This window comes from Zootoca vivipara, chromosome 1 (genome assembly GCF_965207765.1).
Source record: "Zootoca vivipara chromosome 1, rZooViv2.hap1.1, whole genome shotgun sequence".
Taxonomy (NCBI): domain Eukaryota; kingdom Metazoa; phylum Chordata; class Lepidosauria; order Squamata; family Lacertidae; genus Zootoca; species Zootoca vivipara.
The window spans coordinates 17,761,615-17,781,768 of record NC_142582.1 but is presented as its reverse complement, the minus strand read 5'-3'; the positions used below and the strand labels follow the sequence as shown (position 1 = coordinate 17,781,768).

General features: G+C 46.7%; 2 protein-coding genes across 7 annotated transcripts in view; both read right to left on the bottom strand.

The window, feature by feature from the left end:
* Positions 1-1,236: 1,236 nt before the first annotated feature.
* On the bottom strand, positions 1,237-5,706 carry SP5 (Sp5 transcription factor). The gene is made up of 2 exons (XM_035112955.3): positions 3,995-5,706; positions 1,237-3,275 (listed from the first exon to the last, which is right to left on the bottom strand). The coding sequence occupies exons 1-2, from the start codon at positions 4,592-4,594 to the stop codon at positions 2,172-2,174; spliced, it is 1,704 nt and encodes a 567-aa protein (XP_034968846.2). The 5' UTR covers positions 4,595-5,706; the 3' UTR covers positions 1,237-2,171.
* A 1,703-nt stretch (positions 5,707-7,409) lies between these two features.
* MYO3B (myosin IIIB) overlaps positions 7,410-20,154 on the bottom strand; it is a 270,696-nt gene continuing 257,951 nt past the window's right edge. For all 6 annotated transcript variants that reach the window (XR_015946782.1, XM_060281215.2, XM_088656684.1 and 3 more), the window contains one exon: positions 7,410-8,013. The gene's annotated coding sequence lies outside the window, so the exon portion shown is untranslated. The remainder of the gene's footprint in view (positions 8,014-20,154) is intronic.

The window sequence follows — 20,154 nt, the reverse complement described above, 5'->3', positions numbered from 1 at the left end:
TTTTAGCTTACAAAAATTACTGTCTTCTTTCTTTAAGTGATGCATCATCTTTTCTATGCATGCTATTATTTTTTTAAATAAAAAAAATCCAAGTACTTGTAATTGGAATAGGAATCCAGTTTGGTGCTTTCCCGATAGATTTCTAATTAAATCAATTGTTATTTATAACACAATCCGAAAAATCACTCTCACTGGCCTGTTTAGGATTGACTCACTGGTATTTTACACTCTAAAAGGAAAGATCAAACTCTGCACAAAAGAAAAAGGATTTCTTAAGAGTTTGAATAAAAACCCGACTCAAAACCTTGCTTCATCTAAAATACACTTGCACCTGAGATAACAATAATTCCTTGGAAGGCAATGCTATAAAATAATCTGAAATTGAAATCCTGATGTACATACTAGGAAGGGTGAAATCTCGAGTTCTAAGCAGAGTAACACCAACAAACAGCTTAGCTGAAGGCATTTTTGTTGCTTATTCCATGATTTGATCACCCATTTTTTCAAGGTTAACTTCCATAATCTTAAACAGATTGCATTTTCAACTTCCTATTAAATCTTATGTTATGCATAAACTTTGGTTCAATTACTTAATAATGAATAATGAATAAATAAATAAATAAATAAATCCCTGGAAGCAGATCTGTAAAAGATCACTAACTACATCTATAGAATGCAATTTTTAAGATGTGCAGTTGCAAATAAATGCAAATCCAGAAACTCGATTTGACAACAGTATTCCTGATAAATTGTTTGAATCAACTGCTGCTTCCAGTTCATAGCTTGGGGTAGACTATCAATCCAGCTTCATACTGACCCTCAAAATGTGACCACATAATTTAGATTTAAAAACATATATTAAATTACAGTTACATAGGTCCACTTCAGGTGGAATTTTCTACCAACAGTTCAACCCTAAAAACGATTCACTTTAAAGTTTGTATCAGTAAAACTTTCCAAAGTACAGTACTCAAATCAACTACATATTCGAATGCTCAATTTGAATGTTATAATCTCTGATCAGTGAGAGCTTCCAGAAATAATGAATGGAGCCACAAGGAAGTCAAGCCCTACCCTTCACCCCAATCACAATGGGGAAACGCAAGGGATCAGTTGCAAAAGCTGGGGAAATCAAATGAGATACAAATTGCTCTCGCGAGTGTTGACCAAATAAATGAGGATTTGTTTGTTTGGGCCGAAAAACCCCTTAAAACAGAAACAAACAAACAAACAAGATCAAATGAAACAAACTCAGTTGGGTCTTTTCCATATGACCCCAGAGTTAATGTATTTATTATCAAGCTGCAGATGCAGGTTGCTTTACAGACACATCTCATGCTATAGCCCCCATATGGAGCCAAGAACAAGGAGGGGGAGGGGGAAAAACATTTTTATTTTTTATTCAAAGCTATTAAATAAACTGTACAGAAAAGGTTGGCCTTTCCCCCCAAAGAAAGGCGTAAAATTATAATAATGAATGGAGCCAGGCCCTCCATAGCCAGGCTAATGCTGCAGTTGTTTTTAATTTAAAACAGTAATCCAGCCCCCTTTGACCAGATGTTTCCAAAATGGTATTTGGGGTGTGTGTGTGCCTGAGGTTATGCCCTCTAGTCCGAGTAATTGTTGCAAACAGTTGGCACTGTAAGTCCTGATCCTCACAGGTGAGGCAGTATCTGGGAGTACCAGGAGCAAAAACCTAGAAATAAAATAAATCCACAGGGTGGGTTGACTTAAACGGACATCTCCGACCCCCAGAGCACACAGTTCCAAATCTTATAAAGATGAGAGCCAGGCTTCTGCTCCCAAGGCAAGGATCACCTCCCAGAGGCAGCGTTTTCCTGGCGCGTCACCTTGGCCTCGATTCCGATATGGGATGATGCTGCGCCAACTGCTCCGTGAACACTCATTACAAGCTCACCGAATACAGGCAGCTATGTTCAAAGGAGGTGTTTTTGTGTCCCCCCTCACCCCTGGGTGCAAGTCCTCCTCCCAGAAATCTCTGCAAAGTGGAGTTCCCCAGACTCTCCCAGGCCTCTAAAATCTGCAAGGGGGATCTGGAGGGGGATCCCGCAGAGCGCAGCAGCTCAACCCCAGGGGCAGGCCTGGGCGCTTCATGGCCCAACTCAACCCAGGAAGCGGGCGTGGGAGGGCAAGCTCAGGGCAGGCGCAGGTCACATGTCCCTGGGCTCCTCTCTTTTGACGGTGGCACACGCGTGTCCGTGTCCTGGCGCGGCAGCGGCCTTGAGACGCTTGTTCTGGTGCGTCTTGACGTGCTTGGCCAGGTGGTCGCTGCGCATGAAGCGCTTGCCGCACTCGGCGCAGCCGAAGCGCTTCTCGCCCGTGTGAGTCCGCAGGTGCCTCTGCAGCTCGTCGGAGCGCGTGAAGCTCTTTCCGCAGAAGAGCCAGTTGCACACGAACGGCCGCTCGCCCGTGTGCCAGCGCAGGTGCGCCTTGAGGTGCGACGTCTTGCCGTACACCTTCCCGCAGCCGGGGATGTGGCACACGTGCTGCTTCTTCTTGCCCGGCTCGGATGATGGCGCCCCGTTGGGGCCGCCGCTCCCACCTCCGGCCGCCGCCGCCTGGCAGTTGGGGCAGCGGCAGCGCCGGCACCTCCTGGCCGTGGCCGCCAGGGGCGCCTTGGGGTGCAGCAGCGCGGCCAGCTGCGTCTGGTACTGCGCCAGCTCCGACGGCGCTAACACCAGGCCGCGCTGCAGGCTTCCCGCCGCGAAGCGGTGCGCGCAGCCGCCCGCGCCGGGCGCCGCCTGCTGGATGCTCCACCAAGGGATGTCGTCGGGCGCCGGGGAGAGCTGCCGGCAGGGCTGGGGCGCCGGCGGCGGGGCCAGCAGGTTGGAGTAGCCCGGCGGCAGGGCCGCTTGGGCGGCGTAGGGCACGTAGGCAGCAGGCGGCGGTGGAGCGCAGCTGGACGACAGCGCGCCCATGGACGGCGGCGGCAGCATCTTGACGGGCGAGAACTCGTACGGGTACGACGGGTCCGCCGGCGGCGTCAGCGGGAGCTCGTGGGCGCTGCCGAAGGCCGGCTGCGGGGTAAGGCCCAGGCTGGGCGGCGGCAGGCCGCCTGGCGAGTGCGCCGGCATGTCGCTGCTCCACGGGTGGAAGATCCTGGACGGAGAGCCCAAGCTGGCCTCGTAGGACACCTGCAGGAAGTCCGACGGCGGGCCCGACGCGCCGGGCTGTCCAATGCGGCTACAGGTGGCGGCCAGTAAAGCCAGCGGCGAGTGTTTGGCCACGTCGGGGGAGGCGCTCGGAGTGCGGTCCTGCGGGAGAGACGTCGTTAGTCGCCTGTCGCCCAGCTCCCTTCCCGCCCACCAACAAGCGGGCACCGGCTGCCTTCTGGCTCCCAAGCGGCCTCTCCCCAAAAGTTCGCTGCTAGGAGTCAGGCATCGGCATCGGTTGCCTAGCACGTGGGCGGGGAAGTTTCCCAGGAAACTTCAGAGAGGGGGTGGGCTGGAGTCTGCATCGATCAGCCCCCCCCACCCGGCCAAACGCTGCGACCCCACTTCCTCTCCTTTTAAACCGGTACCACCCCGGGGATGCAGCTTCCAGCAGCGAGCTGCGCTGGAAGCAAACATCACCCTTCCCCCGTCCACTCCAGCTTCGCCCTCCTTGCGAGGCTTGGCTGTAACCGGGAAGAGAAAAGTTTTTCTCTGCCGATTCCAGGGCAGCCCAGTCCCTCGAGCGAGCGCTAGGCGCGTATTTCTAAGCCAAGAAGTTTCTTCGCCAACCCAGAAGTGAAGCCTCTCAACATTTCTATTTCATCAGCATCATACACCCAACCAGGCATGGTAGTAGCACTTTACAGCTCACTTCCCGAGCGATCCTTCAACTTTTGGGGGTCCCCCAGCAAAGGCATCCCCTCCCTCCTCTCTGCCTCCTTGCCTGGATGTTCAAAAAGATGCCCCTAGGTTTTTTTGTCTTTCTTTTAACGCATCCCGTTCTCCTCCCCTCCACCTCCCGGCTCGACGGGGCGACTGACCTGAAGAAACGCTTGCAGAGAGTCGTTCCGAAGGACGGCCACTGCGGCCATGGCTACCGCGTCCGGGGCCAGGCGAGGCCAGGGGGGCGACGCCGCGGCATGGAGTCGCCAAGGGGAAGCCGGAAAACTGCCCAGTTTCCTTCCTTCTCCCACCCACCCACTTTCAGATTTCCTCGCCTTTTGCACCCCCCTTGGTCCCCTCCCTCCACTAGCCAGGCAGCCCCGGCTCAGCGCGATCTCCGCGGACTGTCTGCCTGCGCCAGGATCACCTCCAAGAATTTGATAAGGACTTTGCTGGGCCGCCAGCCAGTCAGAAGGAAGATTTATGGCTTTGAAGTTTGCCGCTACCCAATCATCAAAGAATAGCGGCTCTTTCAGAAGCGAAAGCAAATCCTTTGAATCCACAAAGCTCCTATGGTGTGTTTGTTGGTCTGGATAAAAGAGCTGATTATTAGGGGGGATGGGAAGGGAGGAGATAAAGGCGGGACAATTAATGAAGTAATCACTATGTGGGAAATGTATATACACAAATAATTGGATTTTCTTGATCAAAGGGTCCTTTACCGCCTGGAGACCCCTCTCACTCGACGTGCAAGACATCGCATCTCAACCCCGCCCAACCCCCCGCTTCCCATCCCTTAAAAAAGAAAAGAAAAAGTATATTAAGATTAAGGATTTGTAGCAGAGCCCTAAAAGGGACAATACTTCTTTGTAATCTTCAGTTATATCAACCCCGGGTTTCCCTGTTCGACTACGGTATCGTTTGCCAATAGTTTTATTGTCACCAAATGACTTAAAGTTCACTTATTTGTAAATAACTTTTGAGCACGTTGGCAACTCCCAGCCCGACAGGAAAAGTTCTTGCACTTTGTGGGGCGTGATTTTCTGGAGAATACAATCGAGAACAGGAACAAACAGCAAATATGTCATTTTGCGCCCGTTCCATTGCTTTTCTGGAATCGGCTGCGCCGCCAACGCTTTGTTATGCTGCAAACAGCATGACCTCTGCCCTTGTTAAAAACTGGGAGTGCAATACCAAAAGGGTTTTCTTTCTCTCTCCCCCCCCCCGGTGGTATGAATTTGGTTTAATTAATACCTTTGGGGGAAGAAATTCCTATTTTCTATGCAGGTGATGTGGTTTCTGGTGGTCTGCAAGAACTCAAAAAAATAAGTGAGTTCTGAACAGCTCCTAGAGTAGGAAATCCGACCAAACTTTAACAGACCTGTTTCTTATACTACCCTCATCTGAAACACGTTCAATTACAGCTCCTGCTCTTTACCATCTCCTGGGACCCTGGGGGGGGGGCACTTGCGGCAGCGGCGGGGAGTCGACTTGAAATGCAACGCAATGAAAGTTGCGTTGGAACCACTGGGTCTTGCACCTCTGGTACGTTAAGGCTGCAAACAGCAGCACATAAGCTTGAGAACCATTCCCAGCGAAATGGTCCGGAGCCCCTTCTTCTTCCAAATACTTTCTCAGAATCTGAGCGCGCTTGTCTTCATTTGCCAAGGGAAGAAGTGACGCGCCAAAGCATTTTTCAGCCTCTCTCTGCAAACGAAGCCCAGAACAAGCAGCCTGGTGGTGATTTTGGGCTGCCTTTTGTCTTCTCGATTCTGGATCGCCTTAAAACCTGACACTTCTGATCGGGCGCGCACACAGAGAGAAGTAGATAAAAATCATGGTAACACAAATGATGGGCGGGGTATAAATAATAAATTATTATTATTATTATTATTGGGGGGCGGGGAGCGGGGCATTCAAAAGTTTGGCCGTCGTATGCAGTTTCCTGGGCATCTGCTTGAGAGCTGTTGGGTCTATCCGGCCTCGTGAGATCCCAAGCGATACCCCTTGACTGGGGGAGAACCATTTGATGCTTGGCCACGTGCCAAGGCGGCCTTCCCAGGGAAGGAGGGTTGGGTCGGTGGGGGTTCCGCGTGGCCCTGCGCCTCCCCCTCGAGCTGGCCTTTCTCCCACTTCCCCACAGGTAACCCGATCCCGCCCAGCAGCGAGTTGGATGCCATTGTCTTCGCGTTGCCACTGAAACCTTTTTTTTAAACCGCCCCGCACAGAGAGATCTTTATCTGGCCTCTCCGTACAAACAACCCGTGGCCTCTCCAAAGACTTCCAAAGAGTTTTGCAGGGCCTCCGAACGCATCGGTGCCTTTGAAGGGATTAAAAGGCCGAGCCCCTCTCTCCCACGGCTCCATATGGAGTCCCGGGGAGAAGGGGAAGCCCCTGCCTCCCTGACGACGAATGCATGCACCCAGCCACCCACCGCATAGCGGGGGCAGCCAAGGCCCATCCTTGCCTAGTGACTTTATAACTGCTTAATCGGAATCGATACTCCGGAGATGCGGGCAGACGTGGGAAGAGGAAAAGGAGAGATTGATGCTGCCCTCCTGCAAAAAAAAGGCCTTTTGCTCAATCCCAGCGACCAGACAACACGGTATTAGTATGTGAAAAGTTATATGCACTATATCATACACTCCAACTTTTCTCTGGTGAAAATAGGGACGTCCTAATCAATTATAAGTATACCCCACCCATTGTACATATAAAAACTTACCTATACAAGGTTGCCTTCAGGTGTCTTCTAAAGGTTCTATAGCTACTGATCTCCTTGTTTTTTTTTTTTTTGGGGGGGGGGGGTGTCACATAACTCCATACCCTCCACCATTTCTCTGATGAAAATGGGGACGATGAAAAAGTGGGACATTCAGGATCAAATCATAAACCGGGGCATCTTTCTGTAAATCCAGGACTGTCCTTGGAGGGTCTGCTATATTATAGAATTGCAGAGTTGGAAGGGACAACGAGGGTCATCTAAGTTCAACCCTCTGCTATGCAGGAACCTATTTGGCCCAACCTGGGGCTCGAACCCACAGCCCTGAAATTAAAGAGCCTCACGCAATGTTTTTGAATGATAATGGAATGAATGGGCATCCTTCAAAGGGCTTCTGGAGAAGTTCTGGCTGCAGGTGTTGCTTGGATGAAACCGGGATTCCATGTTGTAGAAAAGCACAGCTAAATATGATCTGTTTCCTCCAAAGTGAGCACACCAGTTTCAGTGGGATTTACTCCCAAGGAAGTATGGATGTTTGCAGTCTTACAGTGCAATTCTATATCTGCCTATTCAGAAATAAAACCCACTGAGGTCCTATGTATAGAATAGCCTTGTAAAATAGGATGAATTGGTGTGTATGTTTGTGTGTGTGTGTGTGTGTGTGTGTGTGTGTGTGTGTGTGTGTGTGGAGTGGGTGTCTGGGGTTTGGACAAAATCAAATGAGACAGAAGACCTCAGGGTGGCAATCATTTGCTGCCTGTTCAGTTAGTTTTGGAAAATAACTGCACCCCACTCCTCTTAAATATGGTCAAAATTAATTGCTTTTTTTTAAAAAAAAGGCCTTAGAAGAGCACAGTGCTATATATTTATTTCACAAATTTGTTTTCAGTCTTTGGGAGATACACAGGTACATCAAGGCCAAATATTTGCTCAATATTACACAAAAGCAGGAAAAGAGACACTGCAGGAATTAAAAAATAATAATTAAGAGAACATCAAGAGCCCAGACAAGTACTGTAACAGTGCAAGTCCTATGCATGTCTACTGAGAAGGAAGTCCCAGTTTAGTGTGCACAGCACTGCGGTCTGAGTTTGCAATCATCTGCATACTTACTTGACAGTGGAACTCAGTAGGGCTTACTTCCAAGTAGACATGCACATAAGATTGTGATGCAAATGCAAGAGAGGACTGGGAGCAAGCTTAACTCATTGTTCTCTGGTCCAGCGGCAGGTTGAGGGTTTCCAACTTGGCTACAGAGTGGCAAGAAGAGAAAGTTATCTAGAAGCCCATGTTGTCATGGCCTCAGCTGGGGTGAGATAAGAGGACAGTAGCAAGGCAAAGCAGTAGTAAGAAGGTGATGGGTTTAGGCTTCTTGGCGGTGTTCCCTTCCCTGAAGAGGCATCTCCACCCACTTTCTTCTTCTCTACCCCACAGGGAAAAGGGGACAAAGGCAACCTGGAGAGAAGGAGAGCAAAGACGTGGTTAATTTTCCCAGGTCACTCAGCAAAGAGAATTTGGAGTACTGCCAGGAAATTCATGCACAGTGCTTTCCCTAAAAGCTCAAACTCTCCAGAGTTGTTTTTTTTTAAGCAGTAGCTTTGACAGTTTTCTTACATTTATATCCCATTTTTCTTCTATTGTGGAACCCAAGGCATATGTGGTTCCCAGGCTGACTCTCACCTGGACACTGAGCCGATCTGGACCAACTTAAGTTTCAGCCAGGTGGAAGGCTCATGCACCTTCAGACTATGCCCTGGGAACAAATAACCCCACCTATTGGGATTTCCTGCATTGGCAGAAGGTTTCATTTCATTTCACTTTTAATTTGTGTACCGCCTTTGTATGTTACTACACACAAGGTGGATTGCAAGCTAAAGAGACAACAAAGACCACACCCTTTATTACCAATCTGATCCCATTCAAAAATAAAATACAATAATAAAAAACTCTAAAATAAACAACATATCAAATAAAGTAATATTCAATAATCCATTGGAATGTAAGAGTACACAATAAAATTATAAATTGCACAGACTATTGTTCTTGTGGAAATGAAAGAACCTGCCTCTTGTCTGACTTCCGAAAGCTAGTTCACAGTGCTACAGCATTCAACAGCTGGGAATGCCATTGGGAAACCATTCTATACCCATAAATTAATAGAGAAAACATTCTATCTATCCTTGCAAGTAGCAACAATTGGTACTTTGTAATTTACCATATTTTCCCACCTTGACCAAAATGTGTCAGTAAGGGTCTGCGGGAAGTGGGGAGCCTTTGAATAACAGTAGAGACTCTGCACCGAACTTGAAGCCTGTGCAGAAACAAGCGGTTTCCCTTACATTTTCCTCTCTTTATCACACGGATTAAATGAAGTTCCTTTGTCGCTTGTCATAAACTTACCTCCGCATTCAGAGCAAGAGCTTTCTTATTCTGGGGGAAAAAACCCCAACCTGTTACTGGCAGAGTAATCTATCGTCCATAAATCAGGAGATCTCCAAAGGAGACTCCTGCTTTTAAGCTGTCTCAGCAGAGAAACTAATTTTTAAGATGTTCAGAGCCTTGGCACAAGAGCAGAACAAGAGCAGAACAAAGCATTAGGTTTAAAGGCTTCTTTATCTCTGCAATCGGTAGAGATGAGCAAACTTTCCACCTCAGCCTTTTTGTCACATTGCATGAGGGTCTTTTTGTCTTGTGAATTTACAGCCATTATTCTGGGCAGGCCACTTTTTACTTCTTGCTCTGTATTTTTTTTTATGGTCCTCACAGAGGCTCTGATGTCAGCACTCATAAAAATTAGCCTCCTCTTCCCTCCGCTGCTCTCTTTGCAGGAGAACTCAGCCGAAAAGAGTCTCATATGTTTCTGACATATGCTTTGTTTATGTTTGTTGTCAACCTACTGCCTACCAAAGAATTCTCGCTTTTCCCCAGTAGGTTTCTTCTTCTGTTTGCTCTTACTGAAGACAATTATAATTCGGTGGCATCAATCCAAAGCAAGTTGGTTGTCCTTAACTTCCACTGAAATCAACGAGGTGATCGCAACCAACAGGTTCTGTTGATCTCAAAGGAGATTTACAGTGCACATCTGCTTTACTGAAATAAATGTTAAACATACAGGGTTTGCGCTCGTTCCTGATATGCTTCCGGAGCCAATTCAGGGCTTGCTGTATAAAGCTTTGCATGACTCAGGACCTAGATACCTGATGGAGTGCCTCTCCTGGAAGAAGAAGAAGAAGAAGAAGAAGAAGAAGAAGAAGAAGAAGAAGAAGAAGAAGAAGGGGAGTAGTAGTAGTAGTTTGGATTTGATATCCCGCTTTATCACTACCCTAAGGAGTCTCAAAGCAGCTAACAATCTCCTTTTCCTTCCTCCCCCACAACAGACACTCTGTGAGGTGAGTGAGGCTGAGAGACTTCAGAGAAGTGTGACTAGCAGCTGCATATGGAGGAGCGGAGACGCAAACCCGGTCCCCCAGATTATGAGTCTACCGCTCTTAACCACTACACCGTACTGGTAGGGTCCTGTCTGCTTGTCAAGTACTGGAGAGGCCTTCTTCAACACTGGTACAACACATTCTGCATTGATATGAGGATTGGCTCTCTCAGGGGTGACATTCCAAATATGGAATAACCTCCCTCTGGAAGTTCAGCAGACACATACAGTGCTATCCGCACAGCACCAACTCAATATTTATTTCCCCAGGCTTTTAAGTGTTGCGATTTTACGGAGCCATCCACAGCTTTTGATGGCTTTATGAGTATTGGTTTCATCTGCTCCTCTTGTGATATGTTTTCTTTTGTTGTTTTTATAGGCTTGTAGCCCAGCCTGGAGTCAAGAATGTCGAATGGCAGGGTTTTATTTTTTTAAAAAAAACAAGTAATAAAATAAAATAAATCCTATTCATTTACCGGGCAGAATTGCAAAACAACTAGACTATCGGCAGTCCAGAGAACTGACACTATGGGGCATAACAACAACAACAACAACAACAACAACTATTATTATTATTATTATTATTATTATTATTATTATTATTATGTCACCCATATGACTGGGTTACCCCAGCCAATCTGGAAGGCTCCCAACCAAAAATAGTAAAAACACAATACATCAAACACTAAAAAACTTCCCTGAACAGCACTGGCTTCAGATGTCTTTTAAAAAGCACACAGCTGTATATCTGCTTGACATCAGCTGGGAGGGCATTCCATAGGGCGGATGCGACTCCTGAGAAGGCCCTCTGCCTGGTTCCCTGTAACCTCAACTCTCACGAAGGGAGACTGCAGAAGGCCCTCCGACCTGGACCTCAGTGTCTGGGCTGGATGATGGGGGTGGAGACACTCCTTCGGGTATACAGGGCTGAAGCCATTTATACATTTATGTATTAACAATTATACATTGTTAATAAGACAGACAGACGGACGGATGATCCTTGGATTGCTCTCCAAGAGAGGTCCCTGGGGCTCATGATTCATATATAGACCAAAGTGACACTGAAACTGACTAAAATGAGCCTTCCTGAATTGTGGTTAAATTTGCTAAAATCCGTAACACTGTTGACCAGGCATCCCCAAACTTTGGCCCTCCAGATGTTTTGGACTACAATCCCCATCTTCCCCGACCACTGGTCCTGCTAGCTAGGGATCATGGGAGATGTAGGCCAAAACATCTGGAGGGCCGCAGTTTGAGGATGCCTGCTGTTGACCATTTTGAAGCATCTTTTCTTTCAAATGGCTATATCTTTTCTTTCCAATGGATATCACTTCTGTATAGCAAAAGATATGCCTGATGTGTACATACCATCATGTATAATGAGCACACATGAGTATTTCACTTCTTGGCCATTAAACTTAGGTAATTTTAGATAAACGTAGATAAATAGCTTTCGGAAGGACAGATCGTGAAGCCGAGGCTCCAATACTTTGGCCACCTCATGAGAAGAGAAGACTCCCTGGAAAAGACCCTGATGTTGGGAAAGATTGGGGGCACAAGGAGAAGGGGACGACAGAGGACGAGATGGTTGGACAGTGTTCTCAAAGCTACCAACATGAGTCTGACCAAACTGCGGGAGGCAGTGCAAGACATGAGTGCCTGGTGTGCTCTGGTCCATGGGGTCACGAAGAGTCGGACATGACTAAACAACTAAACAACAACAACAAATAGCTAAGGGGATGTTTGTCACGTGTGCAACAATATATGTACTCTTTATCCAGGTAGGAAATTTGTCATGTCTGATGTGGTCCGAGGAATGGTTAGAAACCTGTAGTTTGAAAAGCTTAGCATGCTGCGAGAAATTGTAACACTGAAAGCTATCACCCTGATGTAATTCTGATGCTCCCAGGACACTTATCTGCCTAGCTAGCACCATTCATTTCGGTGGAGAAGGAAACAGATTCACACATGCAAAGGACTGCATGCATCAGAGGTCCACTGCCCATAAGCAGCTGCTGAGCTAAATATAAATAATTCTGGTGGCACCAGCTTTCTTTCATCTCAGTAGCCGGCACATTAAGTGATGCCGCTATCGGGTTTTTTACTAGCCGAAAAATTATAAACACATTTCAGAGCGATCCAAATGTGTCTCAATCTAGAGGTAATTTGTTATAAAATGCAAACCACTTTGTGCAATCTGGGAAAGCCCATGGGGGAAATACGGTAATTTATCCCAGCTGAGATCTGTGGTTTGCCACAGGAGAATGAGCTCTAGTGAAGGATACTTATCTTGCTTCTCTTAAGAAATTCCAACCCTAGAAAACTAGAGTTATTTACCAACAACAAATTTGCAGGGTGAGGAGAATGTGAGAAAGTATAAATGTGCGGTAAATGTGCAGCATATATGCAGAAGCTATCTTCTACAGGATAAAGTGGAGATGCATGGCATATATTTTTTTTTATACTTGTGAACAATTTGTTACAGGCTTATAAAAGCTGTCATTGAATTGCTGGATAGCAATTATTATTATTATTATTATTATTATTATTATTATTAAAAGATCATAAACGAAGTGCAGGCCTGCGGATTGTCACATCTTTTCCTGGAGTCTTATGGCATTCAGTCAAGCCAGAGCTGTGATTTCTCAAAGACTGAGTGACATTGCTAGACAAGAGGACATTGCCCTTGTGAAACCTGGGATGTTTTGGGGGGATCAGATATTTCAGATTACACCAGCCCCTTATCTTGCGGAAATCCACTATGTAGAATACCGTAGACTCCTCACTGCTGCTAGGTTAAATGTCCTGGAATCAGCGGTATTGTTGGGAAGGTACAGGGGAGTCCCATATGACCAGAGATTTTGTCATTGTGCCCTGGGAGGGGTTGAGGCAACTGAACATATTCTTTTGATCTGCCCATTCTATGCAGATCTTAGACAAAAACTCATAGCTCCACTCCTAGGCCAACTTAGCCCTGTAGCCAGAGAAAGACAGGTTTTGTTTTTGCTGAAGAAGTTTACTGGAACAAGAGCCTCCTTGGTGGCCAAATTTCTTTTTCTGGCCCTTAAGCGTCATAAGGTTAAAACTGACAGCATTGACATGGGTCTAAATGTATAGCCTACTTCTTATTGTAGGTTTAAGTTTTCAGTTCCTTTAGATGTCTTAATTTCTGTATGGATAAATGTTTGTTTCTGACTGATGGTCGAATAAAATCTGATTGATTATTATTGTTGTTATTATTGCATTTCTATTCCTCCTTCCCCATGGTAAAGGTAAAGGTATAGGACCCCTGGACAGTGAAGTCCAGTCAAAGATGACTATGGAGTTGTGACGCTCATCTCGCATTCAGGCTGAGGGAGCTGGGGTTTGTCCACAGACAGCTTTCCGGGTCATATGGCCAGCATGACTAAACTGCTTCTGGCACAACGGGACACCGTGACAGAAACCAGAGTGCATAGAAACGCTGTTTACCTTCCCGCCGCAGTGGTACCTATTTATCTACTTGCACTGGTGTGCTTTCGAACTGCTAGGTTGGCAGGAGCTGGGACAGAGCAACGGGAGCTCACCCCGTCGTGGGGATTCAAACCACCGACCTTCTGACTGGCAAGCCAAAGAGGCTCGGTGGTTTAGACCACAGTGCCACCTGCGTCCCTTTGCCCTCACTTTAAAGTAACCCTCTCTCACGAAACTACAGGGGAAACCCCAAAATGAGGGAAGTAGCTACAAGTGAAGTAGCAGTAGGCTTGGGGAAGCTCCATGCTTTGTAGGAGTCCTAAAAATATCTGCAAAAGGGAGAATCCTCTCTGAGCAGCCTAATGTGGGCTAAGAATGTCCATTGCCCAAAGAATGCTATCTCACTGATAGCATAACCGGCACAGGGAACAGGACAGAATATTTTGAAAGATGGCATGGTGGACGAGTAGAGTTGCTGAGCAGGAGCCCTCTGCGCTACAACAAATTATTGCAGGCCCCACTCGGGTTTTTCCGTTACATATCCCATTTTCTATTACTATTTCTTACACATTTAACCTTTATCAGCCTGCTTATCGGCTTTCAACGGGTTAACTAAATGCTTAACAGTGTTACACTAGTAGCCAAAATTGTGGAAACCTATTGGGGAAAGTGTATTTCCGAGGTTTGATGGCTCATAACACCACTTGGTTTCTGAGAAACACCATAAAATTATATATCAATGGAAAGATAATTTAATGAAGAATGGAATGCAACAAAGTCTGTTCAATTATCTGTATTCCATCAAAGGTTATAGCCAAATAACCACAAAAAGGAAGCACAACTACAACTTTGCTAGGGAGGCGTGTGTGCTGCATGCCAAAGGTTGCGGGTTCAATCCTTGCTACTGACAATCAAATAACTGGGTAATGAGTGCCAGAAAGACCTCTGCCCAAGACCTGGAGGGCCACCCAGCATAGATAGATAATACTGGGGTAATGATGGTTGACCTAGTTAATATGCCAAAACAGAATGCTATGCCAGAATTCAGGACTGCTTATCACCAAGGTGGATGCAACACTTGTCAGGGGTGTAAAATCCACATTATTATCCTTGTATGTCTAGGCTTCTGTTCTGCAGGAGTAAATGGATTTCTGGCTTCCCCTGGAAAGGCACATAGCCACAGCTTGTTGTTGTTGTTGTTTAGTCGTGTCCGACTCTTCGTGACCCCATGGACCATAGCACGCCAGGCACTCCTGTCTTGCACTGCCTCCCGCAGTTTGGTCAAACTCATGTTCGTAGCTTCGAGAACACTGTCTAACCATCTTGTCCTCTGTCGTCCCCTTCTCCTAGTGCCCTCAATCTTTCCCAACATCAGGGTCTTTTCCAAGGATTCTTCTCTTCTCATAAGGTGGCCAAAGTATTGGAGCCTCAGCTTCACAATCTGTCCTTCCAGTGAGCACTCAGGGCTGATTTCCTTAAGAATGGATAGCCACAGCAGCCACCATTAACTCATCACCCTGCCCATTTGTGGCTGGCCATTGTGAGAACACGTTGCAGGACTAGACTGGCCACTAGCCTGATCAAGCAGGCTTTTCTTTATGTTCTGATTCTCCTGGCTGCGAGGTAACAGCACCATTTACAATCCGATTACAGCCCTCGGTTTTAATCCATAAGAAAACAGTCTGATGATGGACGATTTCATGCGCCCAGCCTTAAAAATACAGCTTGACATTGTAACACATGATGCAAACCGTTGCAGCAATCGTTGCTTTTACTAGCCTAGACTAATGCAAAGTAACCAATGTAGTTCACGGATTGCTACAGAAGTGGCCGGGAAGCTGAGCCAACAAGACTCACAAGTTTGCTCCTGGAGCCACTTTAACTGTTAGGTGCTCGGCAAATGTTGAGTGGGGAGGAGTATGTGTTGCATTGCACCCAGGGGTCGGCAAGGTTTACCTTGCCTGGTCCAGTTCACTCCAGCAGAGATCCCTCCGTGGGCCAGATCGTGTGTGTGTGTGCGCGCGGCCGCAATTTCTGGCGACTGTGTCTGCACAGACACGATTTCTGGCGTCTGTGCAGATGTGATTTCTGGCATCTGAGCATGCGCAGACGCGATTTCAGGCACTGTGGAAGCGAGTGCCTGTGCCGCGCTGGTTTAGCACAGGGCGCGGGGAATCACTGAGTGGGTGGCTCGGTTCGGGGGCGGCTTGTGGGCCGGTTAAATGACCCCCATGGGCCACTTGTGGCTCATGGGCCTTAGGTTGACGAACCCTGCAATTGCACCCCTAACTTGAAAAGGAGTTTAGCTGCCTTGCTGCTGCATTTTATTAAGGGCAAACAATCTAGGGCTTGTAATAGGCCTGTAGGCAGAACAAAGCCCTTGTCAAATGAAAGGGGTGGCCGCTCAGCTGGGGAGCATGTAAATGTGCAGAAAGAATGTTCCCTTCAAAGACACCAGACATGCTTTTTAAATAAAACATCTCTCACATAATTGAGACTTGCCACTTAAACTGTTGCATTAAGAATATTAATTTAAAAAAAAAGACACACAGAACCTCCCTGAAATTTTATTGATGAAAAAGCATCTTGCTAGTGTCATCACTAGAAGTAAAGAGGTCATGCATCAAAACTCTCAGTAGCATCCGCATGCTCAGAAAGGCAATGGCAGAGGGCATTTCAAATTATTGAGTCCTATGAGTTCATTGAAGGATCCATTTTTCTTGGTTGGTTGCCTGAACCTTAAAGAAAGTTCGGTCTTATGGATAAAAATAGGTCATTTTTTGGACTATTATTTTGTCACATGCTCATGCCTTAGCCACCAGCTCAATTTTTCATTCCACAGTTCATTTAAGATTTCTAATTAGGCACCTCCTTTGCAAAGGCTGAAATTGAAATGACATATAAAGATAACAGTGTAATAAGTGTTTTCGTATGTTGGCATACTGGGCATTTATTTATCAGAGGAAAATAGGCATTTGGAGTTGGGGGGTGGGGAACCTAGATAAGAAGGGCAACATCCTCCATTAGATTCTTTCCCCCTTTTGCAATTTTTTAAATAAAAAAATTATTTGTTAAAGGTCGACTTTAATACTTGGCAAAGACAAAACCGGGACAGATTTCTTGATTTTCCTCCCTCTCCCCTCTAGCCTAAAGACTCTCTGCCCCCTGCTTCCCAAACTGCTACCACCAAAGAGTTTATTAAATGGCTGAAAAGGACAGCTGGTCCTGCCATCTGTTAAACTGCTTTTCAGGGGCCAAATGGAACAGGTTACACCTTCAGCCGGTGCCAAGTTCCCCCAATACTGCTCCTGCCTCTCTCTTCCCTCGCTCCCCACACCAACAGCTCCTTCTGATAGCCTGTGGTAGCCTAATCTGAATTTCACGCTCTGGTTTTGCTCTCACTAATGTGTGAGCTTCTTATGTGTGCTTCTCCGTACAGTTGCCGATATTACTTTTCAGTAACAAAAGCTATCCTTCTCCTTTCACAGCCGAGCTCATTTGCAATCAACAGAATCCTGGGCTATTGGCTTTTCCTTTGGCAGATTCTGTATCATAAAGGAAACCCACAGAGAACTAATATCAGACTTAAAATGGGGGGGGGGGGAGGAGGCACAGAGGAGCGATATTAGTGGTTTTGCCAATGACTTTTCTATAAAATGCTAATAGAGGTAATTCAGATGGACCAACAAAGGCAGTGTCTGATGCGCTGCAGGTGTGAGAGGCTTGAAACAAAAGGGATGCTAACCCTAATGGTATTTCTGGTCATTAACAATTCTTTGATGTTCACACTCAAGGCTCCCTTTTATCTGGAAAGGGTGGGATTCCCCCACCCCCTTTAGTTAGCATGCAGCACAACCGAATCCTACTCTTCCTTCTAGCCTTTAAAGTCCTCTGCAAAATGTTTATGCTAAGTTAGTTTCCGCAGCACCTTTTTCTTCTTCTTCTTCTTCTTCTTCTTCTTCTTCTTCTTCTTCTTCTTCTTCTTCTTCTTCTTCTTCTTCTTCTTCTTCTTCTTCTTCTTCTTCTTCTTCTTCTTCTTCTGTGCAACGATTTGCAACCAAGTAAAATGGGAGAAAGTGTGCAAAGGTTATTATTAAAACACCAGTAAGTTCTAATCATTAAGCCAGAGGATCAGATCGATAAAAAGTAGCACTTAATGTTACTTTAATAAGGGCGAGTTTCCTGCACCAGGTTTTGGGGATGCACTTCCCAGTGACCACAGTGGCGACCCTAATGCAGCTGCTCTGAGGAGGTGCCCAGTATGTTTTCCTAGCTCTCCTTGAGGAAAACTAATTGCAAGTGGGTTTCAAATGTTTTAGATTGATGCATTTCTGTATTACAAGGAGCTCGTAGTGGAATCGGCTTAAGGATGCTTCACTTTTAGCAAATGGACCTTTACTGCAATCTGCTTCTGATGTAGATTGAACAGTGACGGGGAACCTCCAGTCACAGGCCCAACCAGGCTTCCATGGTCCCAATTTGGCCTGTAAGGCTGTTCTCCCCATGCCACCCCCACCTGTGGGGCAGGTAAAGTGGGTCTGAAAGTGCTGCCAATCAGCACTTTCCCCGTGTGGTTCGTTTCCTAGAGCAGAGAAATCTAAATGGAGAAGTCTAGAGACTTGGCTCTAGGTGGCATTTATCCATGTCCTGACTACCAAGTACAGTATTGGAGTGACTTCGTCTACCCAGGCTGGTTATTGGCTCTCCTGGAAAGGAAGGGCTATAAAGACTTCAGAGCTTTGGCTGGGTAATGATAGTGTCTCCATGTTCCCTGGTTCTGAATTTCTGGCTTGATTCCCTCGATGCCAATCCTTGACTTGTCCCCTGGCCTTGACTCAATGGCTACCCATTGCACAGTTCTGACATTTCTGCTAAACAGGACCAGCTGGGTGCTTGGAGAGATTCACTTGCAAACTTGTTCTTAACCAGTTGACCTTTTGTGTTATAACAAACTACTTTCATGACTGACAGAAATGCATTGCCTTTCCCCCTTTGTTTTTCCTTTCTTCTGTAACCAAAGTAATATAATGTATTGTGAAACGTGGTTTGACAAGTATCCAATAAAGAGATTTGGGGGTGGGAAATAAAATAAAAACCCCTTGTACTTAAATTTTTCTCTGTCACTTTCCTGAGTGGTGGAAGACCAGAGCGGAGCTCTTTTTCACAGGGTCTTTGGGGAAAACAATCCATTTATTTGCAAACGATAGGCTGAGAAGGAACGATAAGGAATTGGCAGCCAGCATTTGCATGCCAGTCCCAACCACAGGGATCAAAACACCTCTGAGACTGCCTTTCTCTAGCTGTTTGCCAGCAACTAATAGTAGTACAAAATTACTCAAATTCAGTGCCTCTACCCTTTAACTTCCACAAAGTGTGGCTTTCAGGAAAATTTGATCTAGTCTCCCAGTCAAAAGCAGGAATTGAATTGCATCAAGCAGGTTTCACCCCTGATACCTATGAACCAAATGGAAATGGAATTCCTCTAGTGTACAGGGCGATTCAGGTCACTAGTCCATATTGGGTGCTGCCAGTGACTATAAACAGAAAGCATACATTGTATATAGGCAATAGGAGCCAACTCTAGGGGACAGTGGGTGCTTGGACACCCACAATAATATATTGATGGGGGCCGGGCAGCCACAAAATCAATGAGCAAAGCCAGCAGGCAGCAGCAGCCAAGTGAGATGCAGCCAGCCAACCTCTGTGGCGCTGCCTCCGAGAGAGAAGCAGTTGAGCTCCGTCCTCTGCAGCCAGGGAGCAAGGCACCCTTTTCGGGGGGGGGGGGGCTCAGACGCAAAGTTCAAGCCCCTCCCCGTGGAAAAGGGTAACTCACTGGCTGCAGAGAGGAGGAGGAAGAGGAGCCGCTGCCACTGCCAGCTGCTGCAATGCGGACGTGTGACGTCACTCACACATGCCTGCCTGTAGGGGCAGGTTTGTGACATCGCATGTCTGCGTTACAGTGGCGGGCACCCACAATCCTGAGGGCCAAATGGCACCCCTGGTTTAGGCCCTCCTCACCCCTTGCCACTGCTATCGCCAGGTCATTCTCTGAGGGGTTAGTTCAGGCACCCCCAAACTGCAGCCCTCCAGATGTTTTGGCCTACAACTCCCATGATCCCTAGCTAAGAGGACCAGTGGTCAGGGATGATGGGAATTGTAATCCAAGACATCTGGAGGGCCAAAGTTTGGGGGGTGCCTGGGTTAGTTCCCTCCTCAGCTACTACTTGTCATCATCAGAGTACTCATCCCCCATATATCAAATTAGTACAGGGTGTTGTAAGGCCTGGGTTGCTTGTAGGTCTTCTGACTCTGAAATCATTGAAGTTTCATCACTGAAACGGGATTTTGTTGGAGGATATTACTTTGCCTTTTATTTGCTATATGAGGAGACGTTGGTGATTGGTTCCGTATGCCCCTCCCTCCTCAGCCCACCCAGAAATTTTTGGGCATGGATTAAAAAAAAAATCCAGATGAATGCTCCTACAATAAAAATAAAAAATTTAAATAAACAGCAGCCAATTTGGTTTTGTTTTTTAAACAGTGCCCCATGCTTGCCACCTGAAGCAGCTACTTCAATCTGTCTCATAATAGGACCAGCCCTGCCCTCATCCAATGTCTTGCTAAAACACTACATCCACATTATGATGTAGGGCAGCCCAGGCTGCCAAAGTCTTTTTCTTTGATGCCACCAAGACTTCATGCAGTCACACCCCAAC